This window comes from Cherax quadricarinatus, chromosome 18 (assembly GCF_038502225.1).
Source record: "Cherax quadricarinatus isolate ZL_2023a chromosome 18, ASM3850222v1, whole genome shotgun sequence".
NCBI lineage: Eukaryota > Metazoa > Arthropoda > Malacostraca > Decapoda > Parastacidae > Cherax > Cherax quadricarinatus.
Window position 1 is genome coordinate 35,836,295 of NC_091309.1, and position 18,623 is coordinate 35,854,917.

General features: G+C 38.3%; 1 protein-coding gene across 2 annotated transcripts in view; it reads right to left on the reverse strand.

Annotated features, from left to right (window-relative positions):
- LOC128689241 (uncharacterized) overlaps positions 1-18,623 on the reverse strand; it is a gene marked incomplete at its 5' end in the record, with an annotated part of 70,560 nt that overhangs the window by 41,792 nt on the left and 10,145 nt on the right. Inside the window, 2 exon segments of one of the 2 annotated variants that reach the window (XM_053777377.2) lie at positions 10,435-10,578; positions 14,310-14,507. In XM_053777377.2, coding sequence (XP_053633352.2) covers positions 10,435-10,578; positions 14,310-14,507 — 342 coding nt within the window. 2 annotated transcript variants of the gene reach the window in all.

Here is an 18,623-nt window from a genome sequence, read left to right on the forward strand (position 1 = left end):
ATTTAGTATATATATTTATATATATATATAGTATATATATTTATATATATGTACATACATTAGAACATTTAGAGCCAGGACATCCAGCTTCTTTTCATTCATAACATCCACACTCATCTCTTTCTTGTCATCTGCACTACATCCATGCACATTCAAACACACACACACAGGCATTCGTCATTTTTCTTTGAACTGTTACAATTTGCTGAAGTCCCTGAAACACAGATCAATACATAGCAGTGCTTTACAATCCCTACACTTGAAATTTGTATCTGAGCTTAGCTGATCATTTTGACATGTGAGTACAGTTATATTTTTTCGAAGCCCATTTCTTCTTGTCAGAAGCAGGAAGTGCAGTTGGAAAGTGATCACTAAACCTCAAGCAAGAAGAGAAACTGCATTGTGATCTGGTGTATCTCTATTAATTGTTTAATGACAGACAAAGAAACATAGGCATACTGTACATCGGTCTGTTCCCTGGTACATATTGTAGACATTCACCATGTAGGGATGGAATGATACCTAAATTTTTGAGGATACTAACACCATCAAACTTAGCCAATATGCACTGTTACTGATACTTTGGCACACCCCTAGTTTTATGTACCACTTGTAACCCTTTTGGACAAACTCAAACCCAATCTGAAAGTCACATTTGTCCACCAAATGCATGATGGCAGTATAAACCATGACAACAGCTGGTTTCACAATGGGTTCATTCATTTCTTTATTCACCTTTCCTGTTTTTTTCATTTCATTCTGGTTGATGGATATGAACATCACATCACATTTATCGTGCCACCAAAATGCCATGATGTCACTGGTATGAAACATCCGCACTCCATCGCCACCCATGCTTGCACTGAACTTGGGCATATATTTTCATGTCTGTCATATTTGCTCACAGGAAATCAAATGAAGAGCTTGTGTACTAGTTATCAATGCATAATATACGTCCCATACCAAGATATGGTTCCATTATTTTCCTCGTCACATCACCCAAAATTCCAATGCTTTCTTGTGTACACAATCAGACCAAGTACTAAGCTACTTTCACAGTCACACAAAAAGTTTGCTACCAAAGGTATACAATGATTCTGAATAGGATCAGGGACTCGTCAATGACAAAGTTCAGGAAGGGCTTAAAGAATTTGAACTTATTTTTTGGGTTCTGTATAAAAACATCTCTAATCCTGTAAAACACAGGAAAAATATGTAGCAACAGAATATGCTGAGATGGATGAGATCACTGAATGCTTGATACATATTACGCAGTCTGTCAACAAGTATGTTGCAATATTGTATTTGTAAACATGTGACACAAGCATGATTGTGGCAAAGAAGAGATACATCTGTCACAGCAGTGGCATGCAGAGGGAGGGGCTGAAGGGGCAGTGGCCCCGGGCATCCAAATGGGGGGGATGGAGATCCAATTAGAGGGGGAAATAAGATAGTGATTTTGAAATTTCAGCGGTGATAAATCAGTTTTTGGAGGCTCACTGCACTACAGAGGCAGTGGTTAGCCCTTTATTCCATTAACATGGTGTACCCTTTCTGTCCAGAGAAAACGGTGCCCCCCACATGCATGTGCATGACATACGTGGAGCATCCATTTGGGGAAAAGAACTTAATAAATTTGGCTGATTTATATTTAACCCTTTCAGGGTCTGTGCCGTAGATCTACGGCTTTACGTTGAGGGTCCAAACCGTAGATCTACACCATGAGCTCAGCTCATGGCGTAGTAGTAAATTTGGGCCTAGATATGAGAGAATACATCTATGTGGTATGTGTGCACCACATAAAACAAATCCTGCAGCACACAGTGTATAACGAGAGAAAAAAAACAGACTGAATTTTGATTAAAACAGCGACTTTGCAGTGTTTTTTCGTATGTTTTTTACAGTTGTATTTGCAATTTCTTGGTCTCACTTGATAGAATGGAAGATATATTACAGAAATAGAGATGATTTTGATTGGTTTTAGTACTGGAAATGGCTTGAAACTGAGCTCAAAGTAGCAGAAATGTTAAATTTTTGCCGATGTTCAAGAGTAAACAAACGACCTCACACGTCTAATACACGCCAACTGGCGGGTCTAATATACACTCACAAATGTGATGATATTTATACAATTATTACAATATTGCATAACAGTAAATCTTCTATTTTTTGGTTTGAATAAAAATTCATTATGTGAATAAAAACTCAAAATTGAATTCATTTGTAAAGCCTGAGAACATAACTAATGAACAGAGGAAATGTTAGTTTAGTGCCAGGAATGCCTACATTGTTTATTCTGGACCCTATTTTGAAATTGGAATATTTTTAACTGTGTTAAATTGGCCAAATTACCAATTTCCAATTACTTTATTTTGTAGGTGAAACAGTTGACTGGGTGATTTCTTGTGCTCAATCGATAGAATAGAAGTAATACTAGTGAAATAGCTAGGAATTTGGTCAACTGGGATAATGTAATTGGCCTAAAATGGGAGTCAAAGTCGGCAAAATCGCCGATTCGTAAATATCGCTGACACATCAAAATTCGCGAGAGTATAATTTTGTCAATTTTCCATCAAATTTCGTACTTTTTGTTTTATTACCATCAGAAAAACATTCTCTACCATTTCATAAGAAAAAATAACAAAATTTTTTTAAATTCTTGGACCCTGGTGCACACTGAAATTTGGTCTCTGGACCCTGAAAGGGTTAACTTATTCAAAATATCTCCCTTTCACATAATATTTCTCAGTACTAGACCTTATACTTAGAGCCTTTGGGGGCACACAATCAAGGAGTTGGTGCCAGGCATCACCAGACCTCTGCATGCCACTGTCACAGTTGTCTTTCCACTTGTAAAGTTGCAGCTTTGTTGCACCATACATTTGCCACTGTATACTGGTACCTCTTAGTTTGAGACGCTATTATTTTCATTAACAGCACATCAAAATACAATACATACAAAGAAACCAAGCTCATCCGAATCATCCTTCAGGGTACAATTTGACAGGATTCCAATGTAAATGTTACCAAACTGATGGGTAATAGGTACAAACTTTGCATCTTCCTGCCAATCCTAGAGTTTGTCTGGTAGGGATTGCTGGATCTGTGTGACTGGTTGTGGTGGTGCTAGAGGTGGTGGTTGTATGTTAGGGGTGGACATGGTCTATGGTGGTTGAGGTGTGGGGCTCAAGACATGGCCCCCCTCCCCCCCAGTGTTGGTATTGGTGCCACCAGCACGTTTGTCGCAGCACCTGGTGACATGCGTGCCACCTGCAGCCCACTACCCATGCCAATGGAAACATCATAATCACTATCACCCCCTGGAGTTGACTCCATGATCTGCCACATCCCTTAGGGATAGTCCTAGGTACACTACCAGACCACATGTGGTGCCATTTAAATTGAACCCTCACTAGTAAATAATCATAAGTGTCATGTATCTGATCATCAGTTGCTAAGAAATTAAACTCATCACCACTGTTATTCTTACTACTCATTTTTTTAACACATCGGCCTTCTCCCACCAAGGCAGGGAGGCCTGAATAAGAAAAACTTTCATCATTCACTCCATCACTATCTTGCCAGAGGCATGCTTACACTACAGTTATAAAACTGCAAAACCCTTCAGACTGCAGACACTGTACTTCCCATCTCCAGGACTCAAGTCTGGCCAGCCGGTTTCCCTGACTCCATAAATGTTACCTTGCTCACACTCCAACAGCACGTCAAGTCCTAAAAACCATTTGTCTCCATTCACTCCTCTCTAACACACTCATGCATGCTTGCTGGAAGTCAAAGCCCCTTGACCACAAAACCTCCTTTACCCCCTCCCTCTAATCTTTCCTAAGCCGACCCCTACCCCACCTTCCCTCCACTACAGAATTATACACTCTCGAAGTCATTTTATTTTGTTCCATCCTCTCAACATGTCTGAACCACCTCAACAACCCCTCCTCAGTCCTCTGGATAATAGTCTTGGTAATCCTGTACCTCCTCCTAATTTCCAAGCTATGAATTCTCTGTATATTCACACCACATATTGCCCTTAGACATGACATCTCCAATGCCTCCAGCCTTCTCCTTGTTGCAACATTCACCACCCATGTTTCACACCCATATAAGAGCATTGGTATAACTATACTCTCATACATTCCCCTCTTCGCTTCTATGGACAAAGTTCTTTGTCTCCACAGACTCCTAAGTGCACCACTCATCTTTTTTCCCTCATCAATTCTATGATTCACCTCATCTTTCACAGACCCATCTGCTGACATATTCACTCCTAAATATCTGAATACATTCACCTCCTACATACTCTCTCCCTCCAATCTGATATCGAATCTTTCGTCACCTAATCTTTCTTGTTATCCTCATCACCTTACTCTTTCCTATATTCACATCTGTGCCAAAACTACAAGAAATTATTAGCTTTCACTTATGGTGTGGACGGGCTGTAGATGCACTGATGCCCGAGGTAGATGGTTGGTAGTTTGTAACACTATTCTTGGCATTTCCCCATTACTCTGGATCATTTACTCCTTGAAACCATAGAGCTCATTTTCAGAAACTATATCAGTACATAAACTGTCACTGTCGAATAATAAGCAGGCAATACGCTTGGGAGTAAGAGAATCAGTCAGGCATGCCATGGTATTCAATGGTTCACTAACAGGCATTCCCTGCTGCATTGCAGCAGCCCTATGAGGTCTGTGTGTGTGCATACTGCACACACACAGACCTCATAGACCTGTTTTCTCATACCTAGACCTCCCAAGCTTCTCATACCATATATGAAGGCACCAGAATTTACAACTAGAGGTACGCAAGTGACATTGGCCTCAATTATGTAGATCTTCACGAGCTATAGTGAAAGGGTTAACTGTAAATTTACAATTAACTACTTACAGTTAATTATAATTATAATAATTCATAGCTGATAAAGAGTAAATGACTTTAATCACAACAAATCAATTAAAATCAGTGAGATACAGGTCACCGAGTTTTGTTATTTTTGAACAGTAAGAATGGCCAAGACACAATGTGTATATGTACCAAGATATTTCAACTAAACCAAATACTGCATGTATTATAATAATACATACAAAATCACTTATCAGGATAAAGACGGTGGCAAAGAGTGTCGGAACTATCTTTAACACATCACTAACAGTAAATTTTTGTCACCAATACTTTATATCTACAAATCCACTGCAGCACCAAATTCTCCAAATTCTATTAAAATAAGTGAGATTTACTAGTATTTACCTGTCAGTCACCATCTCTAGTGGCCTTAGGGTGGACAGGAAGCCCAATGCTTGTGCAGGGTCCCCCCCATTTAGCCTTAGGAGTTTTGCCAGGTGAATTTTGAACTGTAGAATATTCAGTGTTTTTTATTTTCATATAGCAAATATTACTGAGCTTTCTTACAGTGTACATGTACACATGAAATTTTTTTTAAAAAGGCCATATTTTAATGTACTACAACACATACAAAAGATTTTTTACAAGGACAGCACCCAAAAGTACCACAAAGTAAGTCTTTCACGTATTAGTAGTAGAAGCATATTTCTTACACAAGAGAATAAATTTATACAGTGACAATCAATGACCAAATTCTTATTAACTATTAAACAACTGAACTCTAGACCAATTAGAGTTGCATTTTGGTACAGTATACTGCTCACAACATGGGTGGAGCCATTAACTGCAATTATCTACCAAATTAATGACTTTCTGATGTACTGTGTGACAAATATCATACTGAGGATAGAGCAACATGGTACAAAAAACAAACAAAACAAATCATGCACCTTGATTTTAGTTAATGAGCAAAATGAGGAGAGCAATGCATAACTTTGCAAACTCAAAAATGTAGGGCAAGTAAAAATTCTACAATTCTATTTAATATTGTCCTAGAATTGGGGAACTATACCTGTAAAGCAATGCAGAAGCCAAGGCTCAATCACTTTATGTCAGAATTCCCTTCATAACTACCCACATAACAATGAAGTTTCCATTTACTTTGGATAAAAAAGATTATGGTACATGTTGATAACTACCTCAGCTATATATTTCATAGCAAATCTTAAAGGAACAGCTCCTGATAAACTGCATATGCTATAATGTAATCAACTTATTAGGAACTAGTTACTGGCATACCTCGCTAACATGGCAGTTAGGTTCAGAAGAATGCGATCATTTATTAAGTGCACAATAGTAAGAGACCTAAAAACACTGCTTGATTCAGCTATGTGCAAACCATTTTAAAAGCAAAGTAAGCGCCAATAATGATAGCCATTATATGTAACTGAAAAGCACTGTACCGGTGCTCCTTGACTTACGATACTTATGATGGGTTACATTCTGACAAACCCATTATAAGATAAAAAATACCATAAGTCAGAAATGAACATGATTTGATGAATAATAAACAAATAATTACTAACTAAACACCAGTAATGAAAAGTAAATAAATAAATACAAGTTACAAACTTGCCATCTTTGTGCTGGGTAATTATTTTAAGCTTCATCTGGTAGTAGGTTGGTAGACAGCAACCACCCAGGGAGGTACTACCGTCCTGCCAAGTGAGTGTAAAACGAAGCCTGTGATTGTTTTACATGATGGTAGGATTGCTGATGTCTTTTGTCTGTCTCATAAATATGCAAGATTACAGGCATGTCTTGCTACTTCTACTTACACTTAGGTCACACTACACATACATGTACACATTTATTTATACACACTCATCTGAGTTTTCTTTGATTTTATCTTAATAGTTCTTGGTCTTATTAATTTTCCTTTTATATCCATGGGGAAGTGGAATAAGAATCTTTCCTCCGTAAGCCATGCGTGTTGTAAAAGTCAACTAAAATGCCGGGAACAATGGGCTAGTAACCCCTTTTCCTGTAAAGATTACTAAAAAGAATAAGAAGAAGAAAATTGTCAAAGTGGGAAGTCTGAATGTGCGTGGATGTTGTGCAGATGATAAGAAAGAGATGATTGTGGATGTTATGAATGAGAAGAAGCTGGATGTCCTGGCTTTAAGTGAAACAAAGCTGAAGGGGGTGGGAGAGTTTCAGTGGAGAGGAATAAATGGGATTAGGTCAGGGGTTTCAAATAGAGTTAGAGCTAAAGAAGGAGTAGCAATAATGTTGAAGGATAAGCTATGGCAGGAAAAGAGGGACTATAAATGTATTAATTCAAGGATTATGTGGAGTAAAATAAAGATTGGATGTGAAAAGTGGGTTATAATAAGCGTGTATGCACCTGGAGAAGAGAGAAGTGTAGAGGAGAGAGAGAGATTTTGGGAAATGTTGAGTGAATGCGTGGGGAGTTTTGAATCAAGTGTGAGAGTAATGGTGGTTGGGGATTTTAATGCTAAAGTGGGTAAAAATGTTATGGAGGGAGTAGTAGGTAAATTTGGGGTGCCAGGGGTAAATGTAAATGGGGAGCCTTTAATTGAGCTATGTGTAGAAAGAAATTTGGTAATAAGTAATACATATTTTATGAAAAAGAGGATAAATAAATATACAAGGTATGATGTAGCACGTAATGAAAGTAGTTTATTAGATTATGTATTGGTGGATAAAAGGTTGATGAGTAGGCTCCAGGATGTACATGTTTATAGAGGGGCAACTGATATATCGGATCATTATTTAGTTGTAGCTACAGTTAGAGTAAGAGGTAGATGGGAAAAGAGGAAGGTGGCAACAACAAGTAAGAGGGAGGTGAAAGTGTATAAACTAAGGGAGGAGGAAGTTCGGGTGAGATATAAGCGACTATTGGCAGAAAGGTGGGCTAGTGCAAAGATGAGTAGTGGGGGGGTTGAAGAGGGTTGGAATAGTTTTAAAAATGCAGTATTAGAATGTGGGGCAGAAGTTTGTGGTTATAGGAGGGTGGGGGCAGGAGGAAAGAGGAGTGATTGGTGGAATGATGAAGTAAAGGGTGTGATAAAAGAGAAAAAGGTAGCTTATGAGAGGTTTTTACAAAGCAGAAGTGTTATAAGAAGAGCAGAGTATATGGAGAGTAAAAGAAAGGTAAAGAGAGTGGTGAGAGAGTGCAAAAGGAGAGCAGATGATAGAGTGGGAGAGGCACTGTCAAGAAATTTTAATGAAAATAAGAAAAAATTTTGGAGTGAGTTAAACAAGTTAAGAAAGCCTAGGGAAAATATGGATTTGTCAGTTAAAAACAGAGTAGGGGAGTTAGTAGATGGGGAGATGGAGGTATTGGGAAGATGGCGAGAATATTTTGAGGAACTTTTAAATGTTAAGGAAGAAACAGAGGCAGTAATTTCATGCACTGGTCAGGGAGGTATACCATCTTTTAGGAGTGAAGAAGAGCAGAATGTAAGTGTGGGGGAGGTACGTGAGGCATTACGTAAAATGAAAGGGGGTAAAGCAGCTGGAACTGATGGGATCATGACAGAAATGTTAAAAGCAGGGGGGGATATAGTGTTGGAGTGGTTGGTACTTTTGTTTAATAAATGTATGAAAGAGGGGAAGGTACCTAGGGATTGGCAGAGAGCATGTATAGTCCCTTTATATAAAGGGAAAGGGGACAAAAGAGACTGTAAAAATTATAGAGGAATAAGCTTACTGAGTATACCAGGAAAAGTGTACGGTAGGGTTATAATTGAAAGAATTAGAGGTAAGACAGAATGTAGGATTGCGGATGAGCAAGGAGGTTTTAGAGTGGGTAGGGGATGTGTAGATCAGGTGTTTACATTGAAGCATATATGTGAACAGTATTTAGATAAAGATAGGGAAGTTTTTATTGCATTTATGGATTTAGAAAAGGCATATGATAGAGTGGATAGAGGAGCAATGTGGCAGATGTTGCAAGTATATGGAATAGGTGGTAAGTTATTAAATGCTGTAAAGAGTTTTTATGAGGATAGTGAGGCTCAGGTTAGGGTGTGTAGAAGAGAGGGAGACTACTTCCCGGTAAAAGTAGGTCTTAGACAGGGATGTGTAATGTCACCATGGTTGTTTAATATATTTATAGATGGGGTTGTAAAGGAAGTAAATGCTAGGGTGTTTGGGAGAGGGGTGGGATTAAATTATGGGGAATCAAATTCAAAATGGGAATTGACACAGTTACTTTTTGCTGATGATACTGTGCTTATGGGAGATTCTAAAGAAAAATTGCAAAGGTTAGTGGATGAGTTTGGGAATGTGTGTAAAGGTAGAAAGTTGAAAGTGAACATAGAAAAGAGTAAGGTGATGAGGGTGTCAAATGATTTAGATAAAGAAAAATTGGATATCAAATTGGGGAGGAGGAGTATGGAAGAAGTGAATGTTTTCAGATACTTGGGAGTTGACGTGTCGGCGGATGGATTTATGAAGGATGAGGTTAATCATAGAATTGATGAGGGAAAAAAGGTGAGTGGTGCGTTGAGGTATATGTGGAGTCAAAAAACGTTATCTATGGAGGCAAAGAAGGGAATGTATGAAAGTATAGTAGTACCAACACTCTTATATGGGTGTGAAGCTTGGGTGGTAAATGCAGCAGCGAGGAGACGGTTGGAGGCAGCGGAGATGTCCTGTTTAAGGGCAATGTGTGGTGTCAATATTATGCAGAAAATTCGGAGTGTGGAAATTAGGAGAAGGTGTGGAGTTAATAAAAGTATTAGTCAGAGGGCAGAAGAGGGGTTGTTGAGGTGGTTTGGTCATTTAGAGAGAATGGATCACAGTAGAATGACATGGAAAGCATATAAATCTATAGGGGAAGGAAGGCGGGGTAGGGGGTCGTCCTCGAAAGGGTTGGAGAGAGGGGGTAAAGGAGGTTTTGTGGGTAAGGGGCTTGGACTTCCAGCAAGCGTGCGTGAGCGTGTTAGATAGGAGTGAATGGAGACGAATGGTACTTGGGACCTGACGATCTGTTGGAGTGTGAGCAGGGTAATATTTAGTGAAGGGATTCAGGGAAACCGGTTATTTTCATATAGTCGGACTTGAGTCCTGGAAATGGGAAGTACAATGCCTGCACTTTAAAGGAGGGGTTTGGGATATTGGCAGTTTGGAGGGATATGTTGTGTATCTTTATATGTTTATGCTTCTAGACTGTTGTATTCTGAGCACCTCTGCAAAAACAGTGATAATGTGCGAGTGTGGTGAAAGTGTTGAATGATGATGAAAGTATTTTCTTTTTGGGGATTTTCTTTCTTTTTTGGGTCACCCTGCCTCGGTGGGAGACGGCCGACTTGTTGAAAAAAAAAAAAAAAAAAAAATCTGGAAAGTCAAACCATCATAAGACGAGGAGCATCTGCAGTAGGGAAACACTAAAGTAAAACACCTTAAAGCGAGGTATGCCTATACTATGCTAAAATAATAAAAATGTGAGCAAAAATTCATTTCTTAATTTTAAAAAACTTAAAATTTAAGCTTAAGAAATATCCTATATTGTAATATAAAGAATAAATGTACAATTCAACTTACACAAATTGAGTAATGCTCAAAGCAACAAGCCTTATCATTTCTCTTGCACTAGATATTCCATTGGAGACCGGCTGATGATGTATGACAGTGTTCTGGTTGATAGTTGGCAACCGGTAAGCTATATTATTGCCTCCCACTGGAACACTAAAGAAATCTTGATTATATCAAACTGACATAATCCTCTTCCAATTTCATTAAAAATAAAAGAATTACAAAATGCATTCCCTCTGAAAGTTGTTTAACATCTAAATCTAAATGTCAGTATCTTTGAACAAGATAAAGAATTGTAAACCATTATTTTATAAATAGTTATATATTTGTGGGCACTTTAACCCTTAAACGATCCAAACACATCGACGTTCAAATCAGAAGTGATCCAAAAGCAGATCTACTTTTTTTTACATATTTTCAAATATAACAAAAAAAAAAAAATTGTAGATAAAAGTTTTTTTTACACATTTTCAAATGTAAAAAAAAAAGATCTACATTTTTTTACATACATTCAAATGTTTAAAAAACGTATATATACATTTGGACCGTTTAAGGGTTAAATTAGCTTAAACTGTAAAATGTAAAGAAGTCCTGTCATGACTTATTTCCCAAGTGTGGGTGTGTAGCATCGAAGTGTGAGCGTGGGCAGTCATGTGGGGAAGTAGCATGAGTGACATGCTGGCGAGACGCAGTTTATTTAACCCTTAAACTGTCCAAACATATTTACGTTCACATGTGTAGTGCTCCAAAAGTATATCTATGTTTTTTTTTACATATTAAAAAAAGGCAGATCAAGATTTTTTTTACACGTTTTCAAATGTAAAAAAAAAAAATCTACATTTTTTTTTACATACTTTCAAATGTGAAAAAACGTAGATCTATGTTTGGACAGTTTAACCCTTTCAGGGTTTCAAACGTACTAGTACAGCTTATGCACCAGGGCTTTTGACGTACTAGTACGCCTAAATTATAGCGCCCTCAAATCTAGTGAGAGAAAGCTGGTAGGCCTACATATGAAAGAATGGGTCTATATGGTCAGTGTGCGCAGTATAAAAAAAATCCTGCAGCACACAGTGCGTAATGAGAAAAAAAAAAAACTGACTGTTTTTGGATTAAAACAGCGACTTTGCACTGTATTTTCGTATGGTATTTATTGTTGTATTCTAGTTTCCCTGGTCTCATTTTATAGAATGGAACACACATTACAGAAATTGAGACGATTTTGACCGGTTTTACAACGAAAAGTACCTTGAAATTGAGCTCAAAGCAGCAGAAATGTTTGATTTTTACCAAAGTTCAAAAGTAAACAAATCATGCTAAGCGTCCAATACACATCAACTGGTGAGTCTAATATTCTTTCACAAGTGTGCCAATATTATTTATACCATTTCTACACTAATGCAGTAGTCTGCATAACAGTAAATCTTCTATTTTTTGTGAGAATAAAAATTCAAAAAGGAAAGCAAAAGAATGTAAAAGGGGCCTGGGGACGTGACTAACAAACAGAGGAAATGTTATTTTAGTGCCAGGAATGTCTTTCTTGTTTATTCTGGACCCTGTTTGGAAATTGGCCTCTTTTGAAATTTGTGTGAAATTGGCAAAATTGCTAAATTCTGACCACTGTAATGGATAGTTGAAATCGGTAAATGGGTGATTTCTTGTACTCATTCAATAGGAAAAATGGAGTTCTAGCGAAATAGTTATGATTTTTGTCGACTAGTACACTGGAATTGGCCGAAAATAGGGCTCAAAGTGGGCAAAATCGCTGATGCGTAAACATCGTCGGGACCGCTAACTTCGCGAGAGCATAATTCTGTAAGTTTTCCATCAAATTTCGTACTTTTGGTGTCATTACGATCGGGAAAAGATTCTCTATCTTTTCAAAAGATATTTTTTTTTTTTTTAAATTTGGGCGACCCTGAGAACAAGTCTGGGAGAGGGCCTGGGGGACCCTGAAAGGGTTAAGGGTTAAGCTAAGTCTTGTACTCCTTTTGTTTATCCAACTCAAGCCATTAAGCTGCTTTAGTGCTTACCAGTAGGCTCACCTGGGCTCTGATGTGGTCAGGGTTCTGTGGGATGAGTGAGAGCTGGTGAAATTGGATGAAATGTTTTGTTTTGATATCGCAGCCTGCTGGCTCCTTATGTATCTTTATTTGGGTGTACAAGCTGAGGAAATGTGGGGGTGTTTATCTACTGTTTGTATATAGTGTTAGAAGTAATAAATGTATCTTCCTAACAAGGAATTTTGCAAGGAAAAACTAAGAAACACTATAGGTATCATGCAACAAGACATCTAATAATAAACCAAACTCTCCCATTATATATAAACTTTCTGGATTTCTGGTCTAATTAGTGATGGTAGATTTTTTTCATATTTATCTCTTATCATTTAATGATTACCTTGCAGCATAGTAATTTAAAGGATTCTTAGGATATGGTAGCATCAAAAAGCAGAAAATCTTTATTAAATTAAAGATAGTTTGTTCCACCAAATGACTTCCCAGATCTTGATATTAAGGGAGGGGCAAGCAAAATCACCATTATTTTTCTTTCTGGTCAGATTTTAGAAATTTTGACGGTGGATTAAGCAGCATAAAAAAAATATAGGCTGTGTTTGTTTTGACTGTTGGCCTTCAAGTTAGATAGAAAAAAATAAATTATGTACAATTTTATGGGTCATAAAACTTTCCTTTTTCTACTAAATTGGGAAGATGTACAATGCTCCAGTTAACATCAGATGAAAGGTAAAGGCTAGATTATTGTTGACCCAGGGTGTTTCAGCGATAATGTCAGTAGATTCCATAAAAAAAAATGTTGTAGTAATTTTTTTTTGTGGAAAACAAATCATTAAAAACAAAGCTGTAAACAATATTGCAAATCCTGTCCCCCCCCCTGGGTGTTTGTAGAATCATCATTCCTCAGTAATGTGTGCAAAAATCATAACAATCCTATTAATACTTGTTACAGAAAAAGGAAAACAATGCCAATAACTTATTTCTGAGTTATTACTTTTTTTTGTATGGTGTGAAACTCTACAGTTATAACAAGCTAAATCTCAGCGTGTTGCACTCCTCCTTCCTTGTTGACAGCCGGCAGGCTACTTGGGGAGACACTCATCATGTTCTACACTTTAGCCAGCAGAGAAGTTGCCATGAAGAGTATTTAGAATGAAACTATCATAAAAATTGTAATTTTTGGAGAAAAAAAATACTAATTGCCAACATGTATTTCTGATGACAGCAACAACAACAAAAACAATATATTTAACGAAAAACATACTTAGAAATATGATAGAAACAAGCTGATTACATCAAAATGTTGCTAGAATTTTGCACTATTTTTCAGTAAGAAAGTATTTTTTTCCATAATTTTTCAATCTTAATTTCCTGATCACTGAAAAATGGCTCGCCTCTCCCTTAAGTGTAGACCATCCAGTATATTTCTTGGTATGGCACATGAGTTTCAAATGAGATCCAATATGAAGTCATCGTCTCCTCACCATTCGAAAATTATCCTTCAACTGTTAATAATATTCAGTGAATTAAAGGCAACCAGCAAATTTATCATCATGCTAGAGGAATCATTTAAACTAAATTTCTCATATTGGAAATATTAGTTCTCAAAGTGGTCACCATGAATTAATCCAGCTCTCACTTCCTCCCAAGAAACAAAGAACACACTACATCATGTTAATACATCGGTGCTTTATGTCAGAAGTAAATTCATTGATACTAGTGTAGTATTTATGTTAACAAGTAAGAATAAATATTAAAAAGATGATCATTTTAAAAACCACAATTTATAAATAAGCAGATACCCAATACATCATGCAAAGTATCACAGCAACACAAACATGTATCACTACAATTCCTCAACAATCTTACCTTGGGCTTAGTGCATTAGGCTGACTAGATTGTGCCAATGATTCCTCAGAAACTTTCAGAGCATAGTGAGAGATGACCCCATCAGGCCGGTTAGAAGCAGCAGCAGCAGCAGCAGCAGCAGCAGCAGCAACAGCAGCAGCAGCATTACTTTGAGGAGCATATACTTTGCCAACATAATCTGGCACACTGTGTTCATACCTAAAAATTTTTACAAACAATTAGTAGGAGGATAGCTTAAATGAAGAAGGTACCACAGTACAGCCATTTCTGTAGTGTACTGAAAAAGCAGATACCATAATTAGTTACAAAAAGAAAATACTGCACTGTGTATGTATAATGAATGTTGTACTTGCTGAAATTTGGTTTCAGGACTGGAAGTAGCTTGAAAATGAATTCAAAGTAACAGAAATATTGGAGTTTCGTTAATATTCCAGAGGACAAGTAAGGCCTCCCTACAACCCCTAGTCTATTTTAATAGGTTTGATTAAATTATTGGGATGCTGTAAACCAAGAATGATCTTTCCTGGTTATATATTATCCAATAAATAAAGTAAATCTATTTTTGTGTGAACAAGAATTAAAAATGGAAAGCAAACGAGAGGTCTGAGGACACAACTAATGAACAGAGCAAATGCTGTTTTAATGCCAGGAATGTCTATACTGTTTATGGACACTATTTTCAAAATGACATCTTTTAATTTTGTGTGATACTGGCCAAATTACCAAATTCTGATCACTTTATAGGGTAGCTGAAAGGGCAGTTTCTTGTTCTTAATAGACTGGAAGTCATACTAGTAAAATACCTAAGAATTTGGTTGACTGGAACAATGGAATTGGCCCAAAGTAAAACTTAAAAAGTATGAAATCACCAGTGTGTAAATTGTGCTGAGACTGCTGACTTTGCTTCAACGTAATTCCACAAGTTTTCACTAAATTTAGTACTTTTGGTGTCATTACATTCGGGAAAAATTCTCCCATCATTTGAGAAGAATTTTTGGACAAAGAGCAAGTTTTATTTAAGGGTCTGGATAATAAAAGGGTTAAAGCAGGGACTGTGGGAGATGAGGCTCCTGCTTTATAACTAGAATAAACCCATAAAAATATGAAAATTTTTATTTTTCAGAAATATTTTGATGTATGGTACAGCATCCCAATACATATATAGTATTATTAATTATAAATCAGAACTATTGCAGCCATCCCTATCACATGTTAGGGTATTAAGATGTGAATTTATGACATGTATCAGTATTTTGATGTCATTTTTAGTAAATATGCAGACACTTAACCCCTTAACTGTCGAAACGCAGATCTACGTTAGTACTGCTAGCGCTGCAAACGAAGATCTAAGTTTTATTTTTCCTGCCTCCAAATTTGTAACAATTGGCCTGAGATGCCTGGTCAGTGTAGAATGGGACTTAACACTCGGTGTTTACCCGGAGAGTGTTCTGGGGTTCAAAGCCCCCGCGGCCCGGTCAGTGACCAGGCCTCATCGAGGATCAGGGCCTGATCAACCAGGCTGTTACTTCTGGCCACATGCAATCCAACGTATGAACCACAGCCCGGCTGGTCAGGTAATGGGACCATTTAGTTCCTTGTGGGAGCACCAGTTCAATTGAGCACCAGCTAGAGCCAATAGCGTGGTAAACACCAGGGATTTACTGATGTCATTTTGCAAAGGCGTTTGACAAATGCCATCATGGAGTGATAGCGCACAAAATGAAGGCCATGGGCATTACGGGGAAGGTAGGCAGATGGATTTTCGGTTTCCTAACACACACAACACAAATAGTAGTAGTGAACATGGCAAGATCCAGCATCAGTGAGGTCAAAAGCTCAGTGCCCCAAGGCACTGTCCTGGCACCTCTGCTGTTCCTCATCCTCATAGCAGACAGACAAAAACACCCGGCACACTTTTGTATCATCTTTTGCAGATGACACTAAAATAAGCATGAAAGTCAGTACGGTAGAGGACACTGAAAAAGTACAGGAAGACATAAACAGGGTTTTCCAGTGGGCAGTGGAAAACAACATGACGTTCAATGGTGATAAGTTCCAGCTGCTTAGGTATGGAAAGAATGAAGAACTCAAAAGGAGCACTATATACAAAACTCAAGAGGGTCACCAAATAGAACGTAAGGAACACGTAAAAGACCTAGGAATAATTATGTCAGCGGACCTTTCTTTTAAAGACCATAACAAGACAAAGATCACGACAGCCAGGAAGATGACTGGGTGGGTATTGAGAACTTTCAAAACAAGGGAAACAATCCCGATGGTGACACTCTTCAAATCGCTAGTGCTCCCTCACTTAGAATACAGTGGACCCCCGCATAACGATTACCTCCGAATGCGACCAATTATGTAAGTGTATTTATGTAAGTGCGTTTGTACGTGTATGTTTGGGGGTCTGAAATGGACTAATCTACTTCACAATATTCCTTATGGGAATAAATTCGGTCAGTACTGGCACCTGAACATACTTATGGAGTGAAAAAATATCGTTAACCGGGGGTCCACTGTATTGCTCAGTGCTGACGGCCCCGTTCAGGGCAGGAGAAATATCGGAGCTGGAACAAATACAGAGATCATTTATGGCTCACATTGAGCCAGTAAAGCACCTAAATTACTGGGAATGCCTGCAAGTCTTGAACATGTACTCATTGGAGCAGAGGAGAGAGAGGTACATAATATATACCTGGAAGGTATTTGAGGGCTTGGTCCTAAATCTGCACACTGCCATAACAACATACTGGAGTGAGAGATATGGGAGGAAGTGTAAAATAAACCCAGTGAGGAGCAGGGGTGCGGTGGGGACAATAAGGGAACACTATCAACATCCAGGGTCCCAGACTTTTCAACATCTTACCAGAAGATATCAGAAACACTGCTGGAACAAGTGTTGAAGCCTTCAAGAGGAAACTAGACAAGTATCTTCACCAGGTGCCAGATCAATCAGGCTGTGATGGATATGTGGGACAGCGGGCCTCCAGCAGCAACAGCCTGGTTGACCAGGTGAGCACCAGACAAGCCTGGCCCATGGCCGGGCTCAGAGAGTAGATATACTCTCGAAATTCTTCATAGGAAAGGTATATCAAAGGGGCCAAACACTTCATTGAACCAATCAAGGAAAATTTCCCTTGTGACTCATGCCTTCCACATCACACACAATTTTCCCTTGGCAACACTGTTTTTCTTGAACACACTGGGATTTTCAGAGTGATACACCAGTAAAGGCTTCACTCTGAAATCCCCACTAGCATTACCACAGAACATGAGAGTTAGCCTGTCTTTCATAGGCTTATGTCCTGGAAGTGCCGTTTCCTTCTGAGTGATGTGGGTCCTATTTGACATTTTCTTTCAAAAGAGGCGTTTCGTCACAACTGAACACTTGTTGGGGGAGGAATCCTTCAGCCTGTACATAGTCCTTGAATTCCTGCATGAATTTTTCAGCTGCACACATGTCAGCACCCACCGCCTCACCATGCCTTACCATGCTGCGTATGCCACTGTGCATCTAAAATCTCTCAAACCAGCCTTGGCTGTCCTTAAACCACTAACATCAGCACTCGTTGCAGGCATTTTCTTTACGAGATCAGCATGCAACTGCCTTGCCTTTTCACAATTTATCAACTGCATAACACTATCTCCTACTAATTGTTTTTCATTGATCCACACTACCAACAAATTCTCAACATCTTCGAGAATTTGCGATCTCTTTTTGGCGAGCATATCTACCCCTTTCACAACAACAGCTTCCTTGATTTCCTTCTTCTTAGGCATGAAGGAAGTGATTGTTGAATGGGGTTTTCTGTACATCTTGCTGAGCTCGGCCACACGCACTCTACTTTCATTTTTTGAGATTTCTTTCTTTAATTGTATCGTGTTTCTCACCTTCTTTACCAATGGGCTGGCACTAGAAGCTTTCTTTGGGCTCATGGTGGCTTATTTAGCAGTTTCAAGCACCAAAACCAAAGGATTATTACGAAACGTATTGTATGAACGCCTGGAGTGATGGTCACTCGCACAGAAACAATGCCACATTGATGCTCTGAATGTTATGTGGGAGCCTTTGTGTAATCCTGGCCACTCCCGGCCGCACATACATGATCTATAAGACGGGAGAATCACGAGGCAAATCACGAACAATGAGGCTTTATTTTGACGAAAAAAGTTTCCGAAAATTGAAATTCATGAAGGGGGTCCATTGTACAGTGGTACCTTGAGTTACGAACTTAATTCGTTCCAGAAGGCTGTTCAAGTGCTGACACTGAATGAATTTGTTTCCATAAGGAATAATGTAAATTAGATTAG